This window comes from Varroa jacobsoni, unplaced genomic scaffold (genome assembly GCF_002532875.2).
Source record: "Varroa jacobsoni isolate VJ856 unplaced genomic scaffold, vjacob_1.0 scaffold_1407, whole genome shotgun sequence".
Taxonomy (NCBI): Eukaryota; Metazoa; Arthropoda; class Arachnida; order Mesostigmata; family Varroidae; genus Varroa; species Varroa jacobsoni.
The window spans coordinates 303,825-320,296 of record NW_019214309.1 but is presented as its reverse complement, the minus strand read 5'-3'; the positions used below and the strand labels follow the sequence as shown (position 1 = coordinate 320,296).

The 16,472-nt window shown below is 38.9% G+C and overlaps 2 protein-coding genes and 1 long non-coding RNA gene across 8 annotated transcripts in view; 1 reads left to right on the top strand and 2 right to left on the bottom strand.

The window, feature by feature from the left end:
- The first annotated feature begins 306 nt into the window (after positions 1-306).
- On the top strand, positions 307-16,228 carry LOC111269694 (uncharacterized). 2 transcript variants are annotated; one of them, XM_022849492.2, is made up of 11 exons: positions 307-448; positions 2,527-2,791; positions 3,882-4,065; positions 6,125-6,295; positions 8,159-8,359; positions 10,113-10,712; positions 10,890-11,169; positions 11,509-11,689; positions 12,344-12,549; positions 15,349-15,452; positions 15,802-16,228. In XM_022849492.2, exons 3-10 carry the CDS (start codon positions 3,883-3,885, stop codon positions 15,444-15,446), a joined length of 1,920 nt encoding a protein of 639 aa, XP_022705227.1. In that variant the 5' UTR covers positions 307-448; positions 2,527-2,791; position 3,882; the 3' UTR covers positions 15,447-15,452; positions 15,802-16,228. The 2 variants fall into 2 exon arrangements, with proteins under 2 accessions (XP_022705227.1, XP_022705226.1); XM_022849491.2 differs by having other exon boundaries at positions 8,156-8,359.
- On the bottom strand, positions 4,053-11,606 carry LOC111269704 (uncharacterized). Of its 5 annotated transcripts, none has more exons than XR_002685885.2 (5): positions 11,481-11,600; positions 7,012-7,204; positions 6,518-6,566; positions 5,511-5,668; positions 4,053-4,367 (listed from the first exon to the last, which is right to left on the bottom strand). It is a non-coding gene; the product is annotated as an uncharacterized LOC111269704 (long non-coding RNA). The 5 variants fall into 5 exon arrangements; XR_015314672.1 differs by having other exon boundaries at positions 7,016-7,204; XR_002685886.2 differs by lacking the exon at positions 7,012-7,204 and having other exon boundaries at positions 11,481-11,606.
- The window catches only part of FRG1 (FSHD region gene 1), a 14,246-nt gene continuing 13,684 nt past the window's right edge, over positions 15,911-16,472 (bottom strand). The window contains exon 7 of the transcript XR_002685883.2: positions 15,911-16,428. The gene's annotated coding sequence lies outside the window, so the exon portion shown is untranslated. The remainder of the gene's footprint in view (positions 16,429-16,472) is intronic.

Genomic DNA, 16,472 nt, shown 5'->3' with positions numbered 1-16,472 from the left:
TTTTCGTTTCTTCGAATGACGTGTTATTTCGAGAGGCGCTCAAGAAGATAATCAGCAGACTGCAGCCAAGCCAATGGCTGATGAAAAGACCGAACGGCTGGTCAACGCTTCGTTGTCTTTCCGCTTCACTCGTGACCCACCTCTGCTGCCTATTGGCGAACGCCTGTCGTCCTGGAAAGCGGCGAGGACGCCAAAGACTTTGGAACTTTTTTCAAGCTCAAGGCCGCAGCCACTCCCAAATAACAAATGAAAACTGTAACGCGCACTGCGGGAGCAGAGAACGCTACCAAAACCTAACGGATGGAAGAGATGCTGCTGCAGCTTGGCTTAGATAGGACTTGCAAGAGGCTTTGATTGGCAAGGCCGGGGTGAGGGCGTACGATCTTATAAAGGATTTGGTTTCCAGCGTACACTCTTGGAGGTTTAAAGAACCTGAAGAACTGCTAAGGTAAGCGAAACTCTTTGTTCACGTACCCGTTAGCTTCTCACGTTTCGTTTGGCCAACGATCAGAATCGGTAGAAGGAAGGCTTTACCTTAGAGTTAACTTTACGATTTACTATTGACGGAACAATTGCTAAAAAATAATGAGCTCGAATGGCTCCTCTTTGGCTGTTCAAATGTCCATAAAAGAACGTATCCCAGAGCGTGAGTGTTATTTTTCAAGAAAATTACTTCCATTGTACATATAACGTAATACGCGAATGCGCCACTGCACGGCGGGCTATGCCTCTCTGTCTCATCCTACAACGATGCACAACTATACAAATGGTATAATGTTCGAAGCAATAAACTCATACGTGATTATGCTAACATTGAAGGAAAAATTGCATGTCAGCCTAAGCCTAATTAGAGATATAGAAGTTCTAGTTGTTGTATGTGGTCAAGGAGATTTTAGAGAACTTAAACGTGGGTAGAACCTTACCTCAGATGGTGAATGTCTTATCATCCAGAATGTAAATAAACTAAACAAGCAATAACGTGTACTTTAAAAGTATATATATTAGGTGGGTTATCTTTTTATTATGTAAGTGAAACTATAACTATTTGATTATTGAGGTAACATGAGGTTACTGAGAAATCTATGCTATCTAATCCCGCAGTGACGCTTTTGCGTCTATTAGGTTAGCATATATAAACGAGTATATCGGGCTCCAGAAGCAATTAGAGACAGGCATATAGCAGGATAATAGGGTTATCTGTGACGAGCTCCTCTTCAAGTTTACGGATGATATATTTGTGATAATTATGAAATTATTCAACAATTCAGTGAAGTGATATTATGAACTTCAGCCTTCCCTCGAGTATAATAACGCTAATTGAAAAATAGAAGCAGTAGCAAAGGGTGCTAGTCTGCCTCAGTATCGAGCACCCTAGCCGGTATCTGTACCAAACCGCTATCTCTATAGACATAGACGTGTTCGAACTCTATGAATAATCGTCACGAACTAGGTGACCTAACCTAACCTACTTCTAAAAACAAATGTCGAATCAATGGCCAATATTGATTTACTTCTATAATGTATATGGTTTTGCTTACTCTTAAGTAGAGTACATATATTTGGTCTATTGCCTCTTTTAAAATTCTTAAAAAAATTATCCACTGGAAGACAAAACAGGCAGCACAGCTGCCCCTACAGAGGCATCTCTCAAGATCATTCGTGTGATAGATTTATATTTTCCAATTTATGAACTAAGCGGCAAGAATCGTAATTTCTGCCAAAATTAAGGGACTAATTGACCAACTGAATGAAGCACATAGCGGATCTTCCACTGAATTTTCGAATTAAAGCTTAATTCGTTTTACATAGAAAAACGAACTATACTCACAATGTAAATTCATAAGGGTATAACAACAGTGACAACATAAAATGAGTACAAAAACATATCAGCATTTTTTCTACTTTAATTCACTTAAATCAAATCTGGTAAAAACGTGAAACTACAGCAAAAGGAACTAAGTAAAGCACAAGCAATAGAACTAAAAATCGCAGTCAGCTTCCCTATCGACGGTCTGGGTACCGGGTTTTCGCCGGAGAAGAAGGAACTACTCTGTTTATATGAAAGGCTTTTAAAGGCGAGGATGAAGTTTGAAAAGGGGAGTAAATAACTGGTAGGGTAGTATAAGTTATTGTATTTGGTTACAGTATTTCATTCGGTTATCACAGCTTGATTCCGATTCAAATAAGAAAGACCTTTTTTGCTAACTTCTGTTCTCTTTCTTTTAATTTTTCGTATAGTCATCGGTCTCTTTTCTCTTCTTTTGAAGATTCAAAAAAAAAGTGACCAATAGGTGTATGTGGCCGGGTTTGGCCTCAAGTAGGGCGATGGTACCAACAAAGTGGCTTCTATAGGCATCAGCACTGAAAAAGTAATGCCCACTGTGATTGCATCGTCAATGGTTGAAACAGCAGATACATTAACATTGCTATTCCGATTTAAAGCAAACGTTTTATTTCTGGGAAAACGTATGTGTACACATTTAAATTATGACGTGATCGTTTCTGTATCTCTGGATTTGCTCGTAGCCTTCGAACGAACCGGTCGGTTTCCATCTCCACCGAAAAATCCCTTCTCTCCAAAAAGTTCGACCACCACGGCGCGAACTTCTGTATAGCTGCAGCAAGGCGGCGTATTTCGACTCTCAATCCTCTGGTCGCCAAACGGCCGGCTGATCATTTTAGGAGCCACGCGGATTGGGTCACTTGCCCCCATAGAATCGACTCAGCACGCATCGACGTATCGTGCGTTTGTTTATGGTAAAGTCAACTCAGACGTGGGTCACTGAAGCAGGTAATTTCCAGATGTGTTAAAGAAATCCAACTAAATATTGTTTCGCGGAAGAATTAAAGATCAATTATACTGCTCGATAAATCCAGAAACCGAGTTCCTATAGTAAAGGAGTTATTATGGATATGCTGTTGAAGTAACCACCTTCTTATTTGTTTTAACCTGGCTTGGCCTGAGCGAGCCTGCTAGTTGAATTACACTGCGCTACACAATTTTGTTGACCTCTAGCGCTAAAAAAATTCTACGATAGACAGGTACATTTCGAAAAGATGAGTACGATAATACGACCGTTAATTACTTGTTTTGTTAAGTTAAAAATAATTTATATCTTTTTCCGCTTTTTCTAAGCATTTATTTTTCATTTCTTTTTACTTTTATATAAGAGTGCCCTTCTCCACAAATGTATCTACATGTCAAAGATGCGCTTTTTTACAAATTAGATTTACCTTGTACTTCCGTGTCCTATGATGCTCCACTTGCCGGAAAACTCATTTCGAATTTACGAAAGCACGAAGTTGATAAAGAAAAGTAAAAAAATGAATTAAGGATTCAATTTGGATAGCTCCTCAATTGTTTATTAAAACTTGAGAAACAATTAATCTTCTATATTTCTAAACATTTAAGATAATAAGGGAAATAATATTTAGAACAATCGATGCATACCTGTATATACAGGTAATAAGACTTTTTTCAAAAGGGGTTAACAACGAAAAATCACATAATGTGTGTGTATTTCAACGCAGGTCTTAAAGCCAACCGGCAGAAATATCGAGGGTCTTAAAAACCGAATTCAAAAGATAATTCATCTATTATTGTGCCTGGTACTCGTTGATACTACTAGATAGGTCGCCTCCATTAACCACCTTTCTCTATATATGAATTACTCAGTTTTTAATAACCAAGTATTTGAACTTTCTCGTAAGTTGTACATGTAACAATAGTTCCCGTTCTAACTGCCTCCATACTAGGTGCATATAATTTCCACCTTCAAAAAGATCGTGTAAAAATTACGCTCCGCGAACTAGCTATAACTGTCTAAGTATAGCATATAATTTGTGACAATTGCTTTTATACCGTTATGTTATGTTTCTAGGATGCGCTTTTTGTGTGCACTAGGGATACTAAGCCCATTGGTCAGCCTTTGCCTTGGTGCTGCTTTTTCCAGCAGTTCAGGACAATGCTCAGAGGAATGCATTCAATATATTTTGAGTGATGCCTCTGGACCTAAAATTCTTCGCCTGTATAAAGAATTACTCAAACAAGATACGGGATCGTTGGTAAGTCCGTTTTCATTTATTTCACTTTTATCACCGCAATTATATTAAATATTTGGTTTGAACTGGCACATATCTTGGCTGGATGACTGTTCTAGCAGGTACGCATTTGTAAACAACAAAATGAAAACCAGTTCATTACTACGAGCTTATCGAGGGTCAGGCACGATTTTCCCTTTTAGAATACGAGCTAAACTTTAGCTATCGTCTAATGTGTTATCTCCGCTGAGACCATACGTTCATGAAATGTATGGTCCAACTTTTCCGGTCGCGGTACAGGAGATTTACATTCGCCAGAGTTCAGACTGAAAAAGTCGACATCAAAAGAACATACAAAAAACTTTTTCTAAATTCTAAAATGTTCATATGAATGTATACGCTGTTGGCGAAGTAAGACCATCTGTCGTCTAAAGGGTCGTCCATATAATTTATAGCGATTAGTCTTTTCTCGACTTGTTAAGCTTTGTTGGCGATTTTAATAACCTTCAGCTTCAAAGTCCATCATGTTATTATATGTGTGTCGTATAAACGCGGAACATCAGAGTTTAAACATGCTAACTTTGCATTTCACTCACGACTATTATCGCGAATTTAGAAACGTAGTTTTTTTTTTTATAAATGACTTGTGAGCGGTTTTTGTTCCAAATTAACACCATAACCAAATCGGACGGCAGTTAATTAGGATATTTACATCCGTCAGAAATGTTTTTATTGCTACCTGTAAAAAATGTCACTTCTATTTAAATTCACAAAAAAAAAATACAACTTCAGTCCGATCTATCCCGAACAACCTATAGCCATCCGTACTTTTAGCATGTGCATGCCTTCTAAGATAGAAGAATTTTTAAGAGCAAACGTTCCGTCACAAAATGCAACTTCATAATCATTGTTTCCATGTAATTCTAGTAGTGTAAACTGGGGCAGCTTCATGGCAGATTCTAGTGTTAAAATTGCAAAGCTATCAATAGCCCTCGTTGGCCAATCAACGCCTGTCTATTAATTGTACTTAACTTATATCAGCTTATGTTTCTTCGGAGTCACCGTCTTTAGATATAACAATATATCTATATCGTTATGTATAGATAATACCCGAGAGCTCATCGAGAGTAAAATCGAATGGGAAAATTCAGCTCGCTTAAAGGGCCACACAGACAGCTTTCTTTTCCTAACTTGTCATAGTTGTTCGGTACAAGGTTTACGCTCATACACATCCCCCAATAGTCCCCCAATAGAAATACCCCCAATAGTCGTTTATTCCAAAGCTTAATTGCATCAACACTTTTTATTTCTCGTAGTGTTTCAACTACGGTAAGGAGAAACGGTGATTCGAACAACAAATGAACGTATCACTAAGATATTGGAGTGTTATCTACTAGACTCAATTAGAAACAGCAATTTCTATATGATTTCAATACTAATTACGCGATACAAAACAGATCAGAGTTTACCTGAGTACCTTCCATAGCTACTATTACTGGATTGTACCCTTTATGGTTTCACGCTGGCCATATTCGAATCATCACCACGTGACGAGCTAGAAATCAAGCTGACTCGGGTAGTTGGCAACGATAAATTCATAATACGTCTTCTTGTTTGTTAAAATTGCCTTCAGTTAACAAAAAAAAAAAAAAAAAAATCTTAATCACTTGCTCAATGCTATATATCTCTATCCTATAGTCTATAGTTTAGGGACGTCGTTTACTTTTTATTGACACTGTCTTTCAATGTTCATTACGGCCAGTGAGATAGGTTTCCAAAGCAACATACGATTTTTCAGGCCGTTACACTCATTACCTGTTGGCGAAATAAAGATGACATGAGAGACACATGAGGCCTTGCTATATTTTGTGCTAGCCATTAATTAAGGCACAGAGTATTAATGAGAGTTCAGGCAATTCTTTTTCACCACCATTTGTAGGCATCTTCATGTATTTGTAGATCTTTAACTGTCACTCCTTACATTAAAATACATTCGTAGTCTTACTTTTGTTAATTGTATAGAATGTATGAGAACGTCCCCATTTTGAAATGGAGATTAACGTTGATGTTCTGCTATTCGCAGAGTTCTGTAGATGTGAACGGACAAACTTATGAGGTCTCCCCAACTAAAAAGAATCTTATCCAGAATGCTATCCGCAAGGGGGTCCGGGAAAGCGTCATTGAAGGTATTCTGGACGACGCAGCCATAGTTCCAGTAGGTCCGTCGTCTTCTTTAACTCCAATCTCATCCAGGGTAAGTCAACTGGCTAATTAGGGTCCTTTTCTTGTGTATTGATTTCACTATCAGCTTTTTTTTTGTAATGCTCTTTGTCTTGGCCTACTCAGGCTCTCTATCTGATTACCTCGATAAATACGTGCGCACAAACTACCTTACTCATCGCCGCCTAACACATAAGAGCGTCCGGCAGACTTTGAATTTAATAACTTTTAAACTACGCGTTACCTGCGGACGCACCTTAACTAGTGAATATTCCAATCTTCTGGTTGAAAACTGGTTGAGATTACTGCAAGAGAAAAGATAAATTATCTTTCAGTACCGAAAATCAACATTCAGTAGTCAGGCTCTTATTCCTTAAAAGTTATAGTGCCGCGGAAATTTATTGAAAATTGGCAAAGGCATTAAATAGGAGGTGTTAAGCAGAAACAGAGTACGCGAATGGCGCAAACGTTTCAAGCACAAAGATTGAAGCGTTGCAGACAAGCGAGGAGGTGATCAGATGTCGGGACCCAAAGAGCGAAAGAACTTATTGCCACAATATAGGATTTTTTTTACAAAAGCACAAGAGCCTGGAGATTAAGAGTGCTGTTAGCCAAAACTGATACTTCACATGTAAAGTGTCATAAAATTGAGAAAAGATGAGTTTCTCGTGAATTGACCTCAAGTCAATTGGACATGCATGCCGTGTGTCTCACGTGCAATTGGCAGACCTCTAATTAATCAAGAAATACCCGCTTGGAGCGTTGTTATAGGCAAGACATGGTTCCGCTCTAGTTGATAGTAGTGGCAGAAGGAGAGAAGCCAGACAAAAGCATAGCGTTGCCGTGGGGGGGGGGGACGGGACACGTCGAGTTCGGTGGCAGTGTCTAGTAGATTAGGATGTAAGGCCATGGTAGTAGTTTCAGCGAACGTCAAGAGCATCTGCTGCAATGAAATACTCGTGGAAAATGAAACAGTGAATTTAGCCCACTATTTCGGCTTGCTAAAATTCTTATAGACCGTTGGCACGGCATTCGTTTGCACGTAGTAGCACGTAATGAAACGCTAGACCTAATCGCCATATCTTAAATACGTCTTGGATTGAAAGGAATACCTGACGTTAGCTTCAACCCGTTTACTCCTCCTATCTAAATCCGTGTGGTTACGGGGCTTTTCGTACGCTAAAAAGTCCAAAAAACAATGGTCCATGTTATCTTACTAACCACTTATTTCGAGAAGCCCCAGGTAGGACAATTACATATGGGAAAACTGATGGTGGGTTTATGGCTGCCCAGAAGTTGCCAGAAAGTGGCAGGGCGCTAGATTTGCTAAACTTGCTTGTAACAGCCTAATATATATGCACATAACTATTCATCCACGATAGAGGTCGATCGCCAACTTCTTTAAGAAACAATATTTGCTTAGTCTATTAAAAGAAAAAAAAAAAGAAAGAAAAGCTGTATCTCTTATATCGATCGCCGCTTCTATAAATGAAACCGAATAGAAACACGAGCGGAGACGCATTCTACACGGCTAACCGCGTCATATTTTCTCGGATCCGATCCAAAAATCGGCAACATCTAACTGATTGTGACAACTAATTTTCAGTCGACCACTCGTAGCCGCAAAGGGATAGCTTGCTAAATACATCTGTTGCGTATTGCTTCTTTATTGCATTGGTTAATTAACCATTTCTTTAGTTTAGAACGCTTGAGGGTCGTGTACAGTATGAAAAGACTATACTGTAGAGAAGTAAGTTTTATATCCACGAGGTAAGTATGCTATACAAGCGCGTAAAACCTGACCAAGATGTAGATGAGAATATCTTAATTTCGCGTTCGATTAATTTGTCCTATGTATGATTCGCTTGTTGTATTTGATTGTGGATGTCCTAAGCAGACAACTCAGCAAACAATAGAGAGACCATTCCGACCTGAACCTGTTCGTGAACGACGCCCAGGCTTAGAAACTTCACAAGGTCAATATCGAATTTACACCCGAAGAAATGGAGATATCAACATTGAACTTAATGGGCAGACATTGAAGGTGCCCGATGACCTCACACGCCTGCCACATATTGTTGACCAGGACACCCTCATTGTAAGTTGTGGCACGGTCCACCACCTCTTAAGAGAATTGCCAAATAGTCTCTTCAGTCTCATCATAGACATCATGTTCCGCATAGAGGTCAAAAAATAACTTCAAAAACATAACTTGTAACCTTGGCTATATTTTACGAACATGTTATTTGTTCGGGCCGTCTTTTACTAGAAGTTACATTTTTGCGGTATCCTATGAAGTACTATTCAACTTGAAATTAATCAAAATTTAATGATTTCAACTATTTTGATAGTAGCTTATTTTTTAGAACTTACAAAGAGCAAAATAAACTTAAAACGTAATACGAAGTTGAATAACTTCGCATTGGGTTTTTAGTTTATTTTTACATTCCACAAAAATAAGTTTGTGAATTTATTCACCCTCGGTTTTATTTTCAAACACGTTTTTCTATTTAAATATACATTTACAGAACAAAAAAGTCCAAGAACGAAGAAAAAAGTTCAAGTAGTGTCCCATATCTTCATTACTGAGTAGCATATATTTTTCTTCGGACGGAACATTGGGCCCAAAACGTTACACAAGATGTATTGCAACCAAATATAGAATGGAGACGAGCAAAACTGGGCTAACAGACGTACGAGAAGATAAGGATTGTTAACTTACGTCTCACCCAACTAAAAACCTAATTTGTTAGAAATCTTCCTTATTGATTCTAGAAATGCCTCGCATACTAATTGACTAATAGTTGTTTTTGCAAACTACGAAATTTATGCGATCTCCGCGGTGGAAAACCTAATCTCTTTCTAAGCCATCTTCCTCCTTTTGCACAACTTTTAGTCAATTCTTCAATGCCAAATTCAAAAATTTCCGTAGTACTATCGGCTAGACGATACATTACACGCCATTTAAACGTTTCTGTACAAGAGCACGATCGCAATCTACGTTATCGCAAAAATAACAAGTTATATAATATTAAGACTTCGTGAGCCATTGGCAGGGTAAAAAGGTACGTCGTAATTTACTTGTCGCTTGTTGCTAGATCATTCATTTTCCACAATATCTGTTACCTATCGGTGCAATTGGCTGCCAATTATTAAGCTAGCATGCAATGCGTCTAGCATATTTATTTTTACCACGTTTATATTGAGCAGACGTATCCGTAGATATGCAGTTATATAGCAGTAATCTATAAATACATATATTTAGATATAGTCACTCTTACCGCTAATGTTGGATGAAGATTCATTTCTACATATGAAGGTCCTTATTCTTGAATATGCTTATGTGGCTGCAAGGGATGGCAATTAGTCGCGCCGATGATGGATAACTACAAAATGTTCCTAGGCACTACGTGTCTTCAAATCGGCGAGTTTATCTAAACATAAGTATACATCACCTGATTGGGATTGTTTGAAACCTGCGCGGGCAATTCGTATTAACAGACGCTTAAGTATATGAGTTGTAGAAAAGATAATCTAAGACAGAAGGTACTTATCATAGCTAGCTTCTGCCTTTTATTATTATTATTATTATTGCAATTTTATAGGACGTCAATATAATGGTGGGTGTTGTTGGACGTATCGGGGATTCGCAATCAAAGAAACCCTTCCTTCAGACCCGGAAAGACAATGCGAACTAAATATACGTATCTTCACACTGCTACATAGACGGACTTTATACGGTCGAGCTTTACTGGATGGGAGTGTTTCAGGGACCTTATACGCTATATAAGACAAGGCTTAAATATATGAGTTGTGCTCTTTTGCTGCTCACTTTCTTTTTTCTTTTATAGGATATCGTCCGCCAGCTTCGGGAGCTAGGCGTCCCTATTAACCACGAAGGCAATAAAGTAACCGTCGGAAGCCCCACAAGTCCTCAAGATCTAAGACTGCGCGTCTCAATCAAAAAGATTGATGACAAACCAAGCAGTGTCACTATCACGGCCAACAATGACAAGTACGTACTTCCTGGTGACGAGTATAGCCTTAACCGCTACTTAGGTCGTGAGCCGGAAGTCGCCTATCATATTTTGCGCATCCTGAGTGCTCACGGAGTACCTGTCGAGTATGATGCCCAAACGAAGACGCTTAAAACAACGCTTACCTCCGAAGATGACTACATCACTTCACGAACTTCTAGTCCTAACCGAGGTGGCAGTATTACAAGCCCAAGTGGCGGCCTAGTCAGACCTACCGCATCTTCCCCTAAGGTCGTTCGCATAGGATCCCTATCCTACTACCTACCTGAGGATTGGGATCGACTTAGAGAAGACCTACAGGATGGTCGCATCTCAGCTACGAGTGTCATGGACATCCTAGACATGGAGCACATTGCAGCACCGGGCGATATTGTATCTATCATACGCACGCGTATCAGTACATCGGTTGGAAAGGTTCGCCCACAAGGCATATTATGCAAATTTTTTTTGGCTACTGGATGTTGTAGCGTTAGTAGTAGCTGCCGGCCATAGTAGCTTTGTTTGTTAAATAAATAGAATCGGTATACGCTGTGGCTTTTTGAACCATTTAGACAAATTATAAAATATGATCGTGCACCTGTATGACTTTAGGTGAGGGTGATGCGTTACGGAGATAATGTTACAGTCGAATTAGGGTCGCAGACTTTCAAATTACCGAAAGACGATCGTGAATTAGAGAAGGCATTACGGGAAAATGAGTTCCCAATTGAACTGATACGCGATTCACTCCTGCGCATTGGTATTGACACCCGACGCGTGGGAAGCACAGGTTTACGTGTATTATTGCCTGGTGGAGAAGCCTATCTTAGTGGATTACCAGTGACTAAACAATACCAATACAAAATTGAGCCGGGCGTTGGTACGGTTAAAAGTGAGTCTTAATTAATTTGACACTTATTAGATATTCAACGTTTCCAATCCACGTTAGTCCTTAGGCATGCGAAGAGTTCATATAAATTAGGCAGAAACTTTTTTCGGAACTCTCAGTTACCTAAAAATACTATCTATCTTCTACACGATGGTTCCAACACACCCAACTAGTTGAGTTCTGGACTTAATACTAGAGCGGTATCATATCATTCTAGATATTTGTATTTAGACTTGGTACAAAAAGTATAAAACAGACAGTAACAATTTACATGTATTGCTTCGTTTTCCTTTTATCGTTTCGGAAATCGATACCGTTTAATATTCCGAATTTGTTTTTCAGTAATCGTTGATTCAGATACGTATAACCTTCCCTCGGATACCAGAACCCTTGAGCGCGCTATTGCAGAAAAGAAGATCCTTCCTCGTACCTTGGTAGATGCCTTTAATGCGATAGGCATTTCTTCTGAAATGGACATCAATCAACAACAAATGACGGTCAATCTTTCATCAGGCACTATTAAGTAGGTTATAAAGTTACTTATATTGAAAATAGTCTGACAGCTTGTCTTCTATAATGAGTCTCATATGAATGGACTTTAATACGCTTAAGGGTCGGAAAGGTCAATATTTTTGACGTTTCAGCTGACTGATTTATGTCAGGGTGGCTCGGCCAGATCGCAGCTTTCTTCAATATGTATACGAGCAGTAGTACGGACAACTATCGAGTTTTTGAGAAATTTGAGCTTAATTTTTGCGAAACAGGTTTCGAATTTATTTTGCAATTTATTTTTCAAAATCCACGATGAATCCCTCCGCATCAATTGATTTAGGTTAACTAAATGATTGGCTTTGATAGAACACGAATATAGGAGATATTAATTACAAATAGCTGCAAGCAATATCTTCAGCCTAAAGTCGATCCCACGGGATCAATACTTTCAAACGAGATCTATTTCTTTAAACTGAAAATTTAATAGTGCTCTGTATAAATAGGTGGACATAGACAAGAGACAACAGTGCTTTATTACGTAATAGTAAAGCAACGAACCTGATTGAAAGCATATATCTTTTTATAAGGCAGGATTGCCCAGGGATTCAGATAGCTCTAGACATAGACAACTGAAGACGATAAAATATGGTGCGACAACGTCTGACTATAACTTGCTCGACTCTAGAATTCCAGTCCCGCTTAACGTTCATCAGCAAAAGGTTGGTTCCCGTTTGCGGCTCAACGTGCGTGGTCCTGAAGGGAATAAAGTCTATACGCTGACTATCGGTGATTCAAGGGACGACAAAGTCGAGCTGCCCATTGACGTCCATGTGTTAAATAGCTACATTCGAACTGGGAAGGTGGATAGCAACTTACTGATGCAACTGCTAGGTGAGTTTTCCGGTATTTAGATAGCAGTTCGTCGTATAGGGCGAAACCTTATATAGCGAGCCGCCACTACGTTTACAAAACATACGCTAGCAGCTTGTAGAGACACACAGATACAGAAACTTGTACTGCACCGAAAAAGCAATAATAATAATAATAATAATGACTATTAGAATAACAATACGTCTATTAAATACTGTTTATAATGAAAATGCGGATCATCGTTCTAAATATTTTGCATTGGCCAAAGCTACACGTATATAAATGACAGATCCGCTTCCTGGTGAAACTTGACCGAATTTTACTCACTTCAGTGTCAATGTTCTTTTCAATAGAATAGAAAACGTTTTTTGATAATACGATTATAATAAATTCAGCGGCAATTTTCGATAATAATAATAATATCTGAATGATGCCGGTTCTATTTTCCCTGAATATTGCAACCATAATGAATAATTTTCTCAAACTATAGCTATTTTGATTAGCAAATGATCGTAAATACACAGATCCACCCATCTTGATCGGTGCTCGATTTGCACGACGGTTACCGTGTACAACACGTCAAGCTTTTGAGACAGGTGTGTCTCTAGTACTATTACCTGTTAGCCTTCATTTTAACCAAACAACGGCCAAGTCAATGCTGTAAGACACGACCCACGGGCACAAAATGACGCTCCGATGTTCTGGCGGACTCACTAAATTTAATGCTTGTCGAATATCAACAAGGGCTGTCATTCGTCAAATCGGAAGCTGTGAAAATCTTACGATTTGTTGATGAGCTTTTTTTAACTGTGGATAATTTCTAAATCACTCGTAAATAAGGTCTACTTTGTGAAGCCAAAATTAGATGGATAAATGCCACAATTTTAAACGGTTATATATATATATATATATATATATAGAATTATCGAAAAAAGTATTGGTCGTTTTTCAAGTTAGGTCAGGTTATATCAATCGTGTTAAGTCGGCGTTGGTATGGTTTGAAAACTGAGATCTGGGAGCAGTATATATATATATATATATATATATATATATATATATATATATAGTAAATTGTTGAAATGACCTTATTCAGCCTTAAAATAGAGTGACTTGAAGATAGATGAGATTTCTTTTTATGATAGTGTTTTTCAGACCCATAAGAAAAATCCTGCCCTTTATGGACAGTAAAGAGAAACGGCGAAAAGGTGATTATATCGCTGCCCTCCTGTAAATTTTGATGTGAGAAAAGCTCCGCCGTATAATAGTGGACTAACTATGATCAGAGATGTTGAAATTGCTCTAAAAGTCGAGCAAGACCGGCACGTACGTAGCCATGATATCTCTAACGAGCTAGGCATCTACCACCGAGCAATTCTAAACTGTTGAAATAACTAGTTACTATATAAATATTTAACCACATCGAGAGACTATTAATGGGAAATTACCCACTAGCCCGGATCTTGTACCATCAGATTACTGTCTACTTTGGAATTTTTTCAGTGATGATATTACGGTGTCACTAGAAAAATAACAGAAGGTCATCGATTAAGACGGCACATATTTAGTTATGTACTATTGTTGTCTTTTAGTGTATGAACAGTATCTATTTTAGTTTTAACTTAAAGATGGCCAACACTTTTTCAACAGGGCGGGGTGTCTATTTGTCATGTTTTTGCTTTAGATTGATAGATACAAATTATTCAATGAAATTTTTCTGCTTGTGCTATAAAGTGTGGTTTTCCACGGCCATGAACCCTCATTTACCGCAATTACAGTTTTGATTCATTTTAATATTCCTTTTATAATTTCGCAAACATCTTCTTGATTATCTTAGGTGCACGAACAGACGTTGTCATGTTAGAACTTGTTCGAATTTCGATCTATACATAGTAATCCAACGGACTTAATTCTGGGCTGCTTGGTAGATCATTCCAGAGCATGTCTGTATTATCAGGCAGTCAACCCTGTGCAAATTGCTTTGTAAAAGCCCGTGTGCCATCTTGTTGGACGCCAATATCATCAATAAGACACCATTTCGTTTCAGACACTTCAGCTATGTACGGTACTACGACCAATTTGTAGAACACCCAAGAAGCTTTTTTAATTATGCGTTCGCTTTGTTTGAAATGGCATGTGGAACATTGAACCAGAGTTCGCTTCGTTCCAATAAGCTCATCCCCTCTGAAACGTCAGCACACCAGCGATTACTTCGGCAGTTCATTTTGGCATCGAGGATGAAAATTGCCCCTAAAAGGAAAGTCGAAAATCTGCATTGATATTCTTGTGAAAATTGGGTGAAAAAAAACAGAACCGGTCAACCTGTCTGCCCGGATCTATTGGCCAACCTAAGAAGTCTCGGTGGGAGCTCGTCCATCATGTTCGAACTTGATAGTAGGCGATCTGCACGAAAATTCCGAAAACTACACAGATTGTTTTGCTATAACGAGCTTATTGTTTCGTTATAGAGAGAACTGGCTTTCGTGTGGTATTGAGAATAACCTATAAATGTGTGCCTGTTACGACAAACAGCCCACCGAAATATGTTCCAATTCGGGTCACGTAGTTTTATGTGCGTCGGGCTGGCGCTGTCGTCTAATCCACTATACACAGCACCGTACTACATTTAAGCTGCGTAAAGAAAATGATATCTTAGGAACAATTTTCGTCGACAGTTTCACCGTAAGCACGCAAAACGGAACATGTGAATTTTCTATTTTATAACGATAAATCGTTTAGCCGACATGTTGGCTTGGAACGGAATCCGTTATGAAATCGTAATAGCAGCAATAATGAACTTTTTCAATTAAATTTGTTTGACAGGTCGTATGGGGGTGGCTCACTATCTAGATTCCGCGAACAACGTACACGTCGTTACTCTTAACGGGAAGCCTTATGAGATCCAGAGCTCGCCCGTGTAAATAAATGTACGTATTTTTATCGATAATAGAGCTCGCTGGTCCTCTAGTCGTAAGCGCGTTTTCTACCCCAGCCTCACGCTCGATTGTTGTCTCTAATCTCACGTCAAGCGTTTGTATTTTGCCTCTTCTAGCTGCCTTTGACAAGCCACATAGCCGTACGGCACCCGCCCAATTGTCTGTTATCAACTAACCGGCTATAAGCTCCCAAAGTTGATTCTATCGTGTCGTTTTCGCACGATTCGTGTCTAACCGAATGAAATTGCCTGCATCATTTTTTTTAAATGTCCACTACTCGATTGACAAATCAATACAACTTAAATTCATAACCCTGTTCCTCTCTCTTTTGCTCTGACAGTTTTTGACTTCGATTAGGACCGTCGTCTCGGAGCGATCATTTGGTACATGGTGGCTACATTAAATTGTTGATACATTACCTAATATATCATTCGTGGCACACTTTTCTGTCAACATCCAATTCGGTCGACCAGTTCTGCAATACGTCAAATCCAAAACCCGTTCCGCATGTTGAATCGTCGATATCATTTGATGGCATTTACCCAGCGGCGGCTTTATTATCCATGATTCAAACGATGCCAGTTGCGCCATCTGCAGTTCGGAACGGTAGCTGCAGCTGCTCGTAGCGACAGCTGAGGCACTTCAGAGGAATAGAAACTCTGTCGATCCAACGACAATAAACACTTTTGATGGTGGACCACACGACATCAAATGCGTAGGACACTGTTGTAAATGTCAAGAAATAAATCTACAATGTATAAACAAAATATTCATTTGTCATAATTTTATTACCTGATGGTAGACAACTGTTGAAAAATTCTGATAGTCGCAATCCAATAAACTTGCTTTACTACAGAGGCTTCATACTGCCCTCTTATAGCCCCTTAGCAGCCAGTTATAGCAGCACCCATGATCGTGACTCAAAGCACAACTTCTGCTTTATCGGCAGATGTGCGAAACGCTGAAGCTGCAAAACATACAATAGTCCTCATAATGACTAGAACTTGGTAT

Excerpts from the sequence above, each read along its gene's own strand:
- LOC111269694 (XM_022849491.2), top strand. The coding sequence starts at position 3,883 with ATGCGCTTTTTGTGTGCACTAGGGATACTAAGCCCATTGGTCAGCCTT. Across the intron at positions 10,713-10,889 it reads TCAGTACATCGGTTGGAAAG|GTGAGGGTGATGCGTTACGG; the intron begins GTTCGCCCACAA and ends GTATGACTTTAG. Across the intron at positions 11,170-11,508 it reads GGGCGTTGGTACGGTTAAAA|TAATCGTTGATTCAGATACG; the intron begins GTGAGTCTTAAT and ends TTTGTTTTTCAG.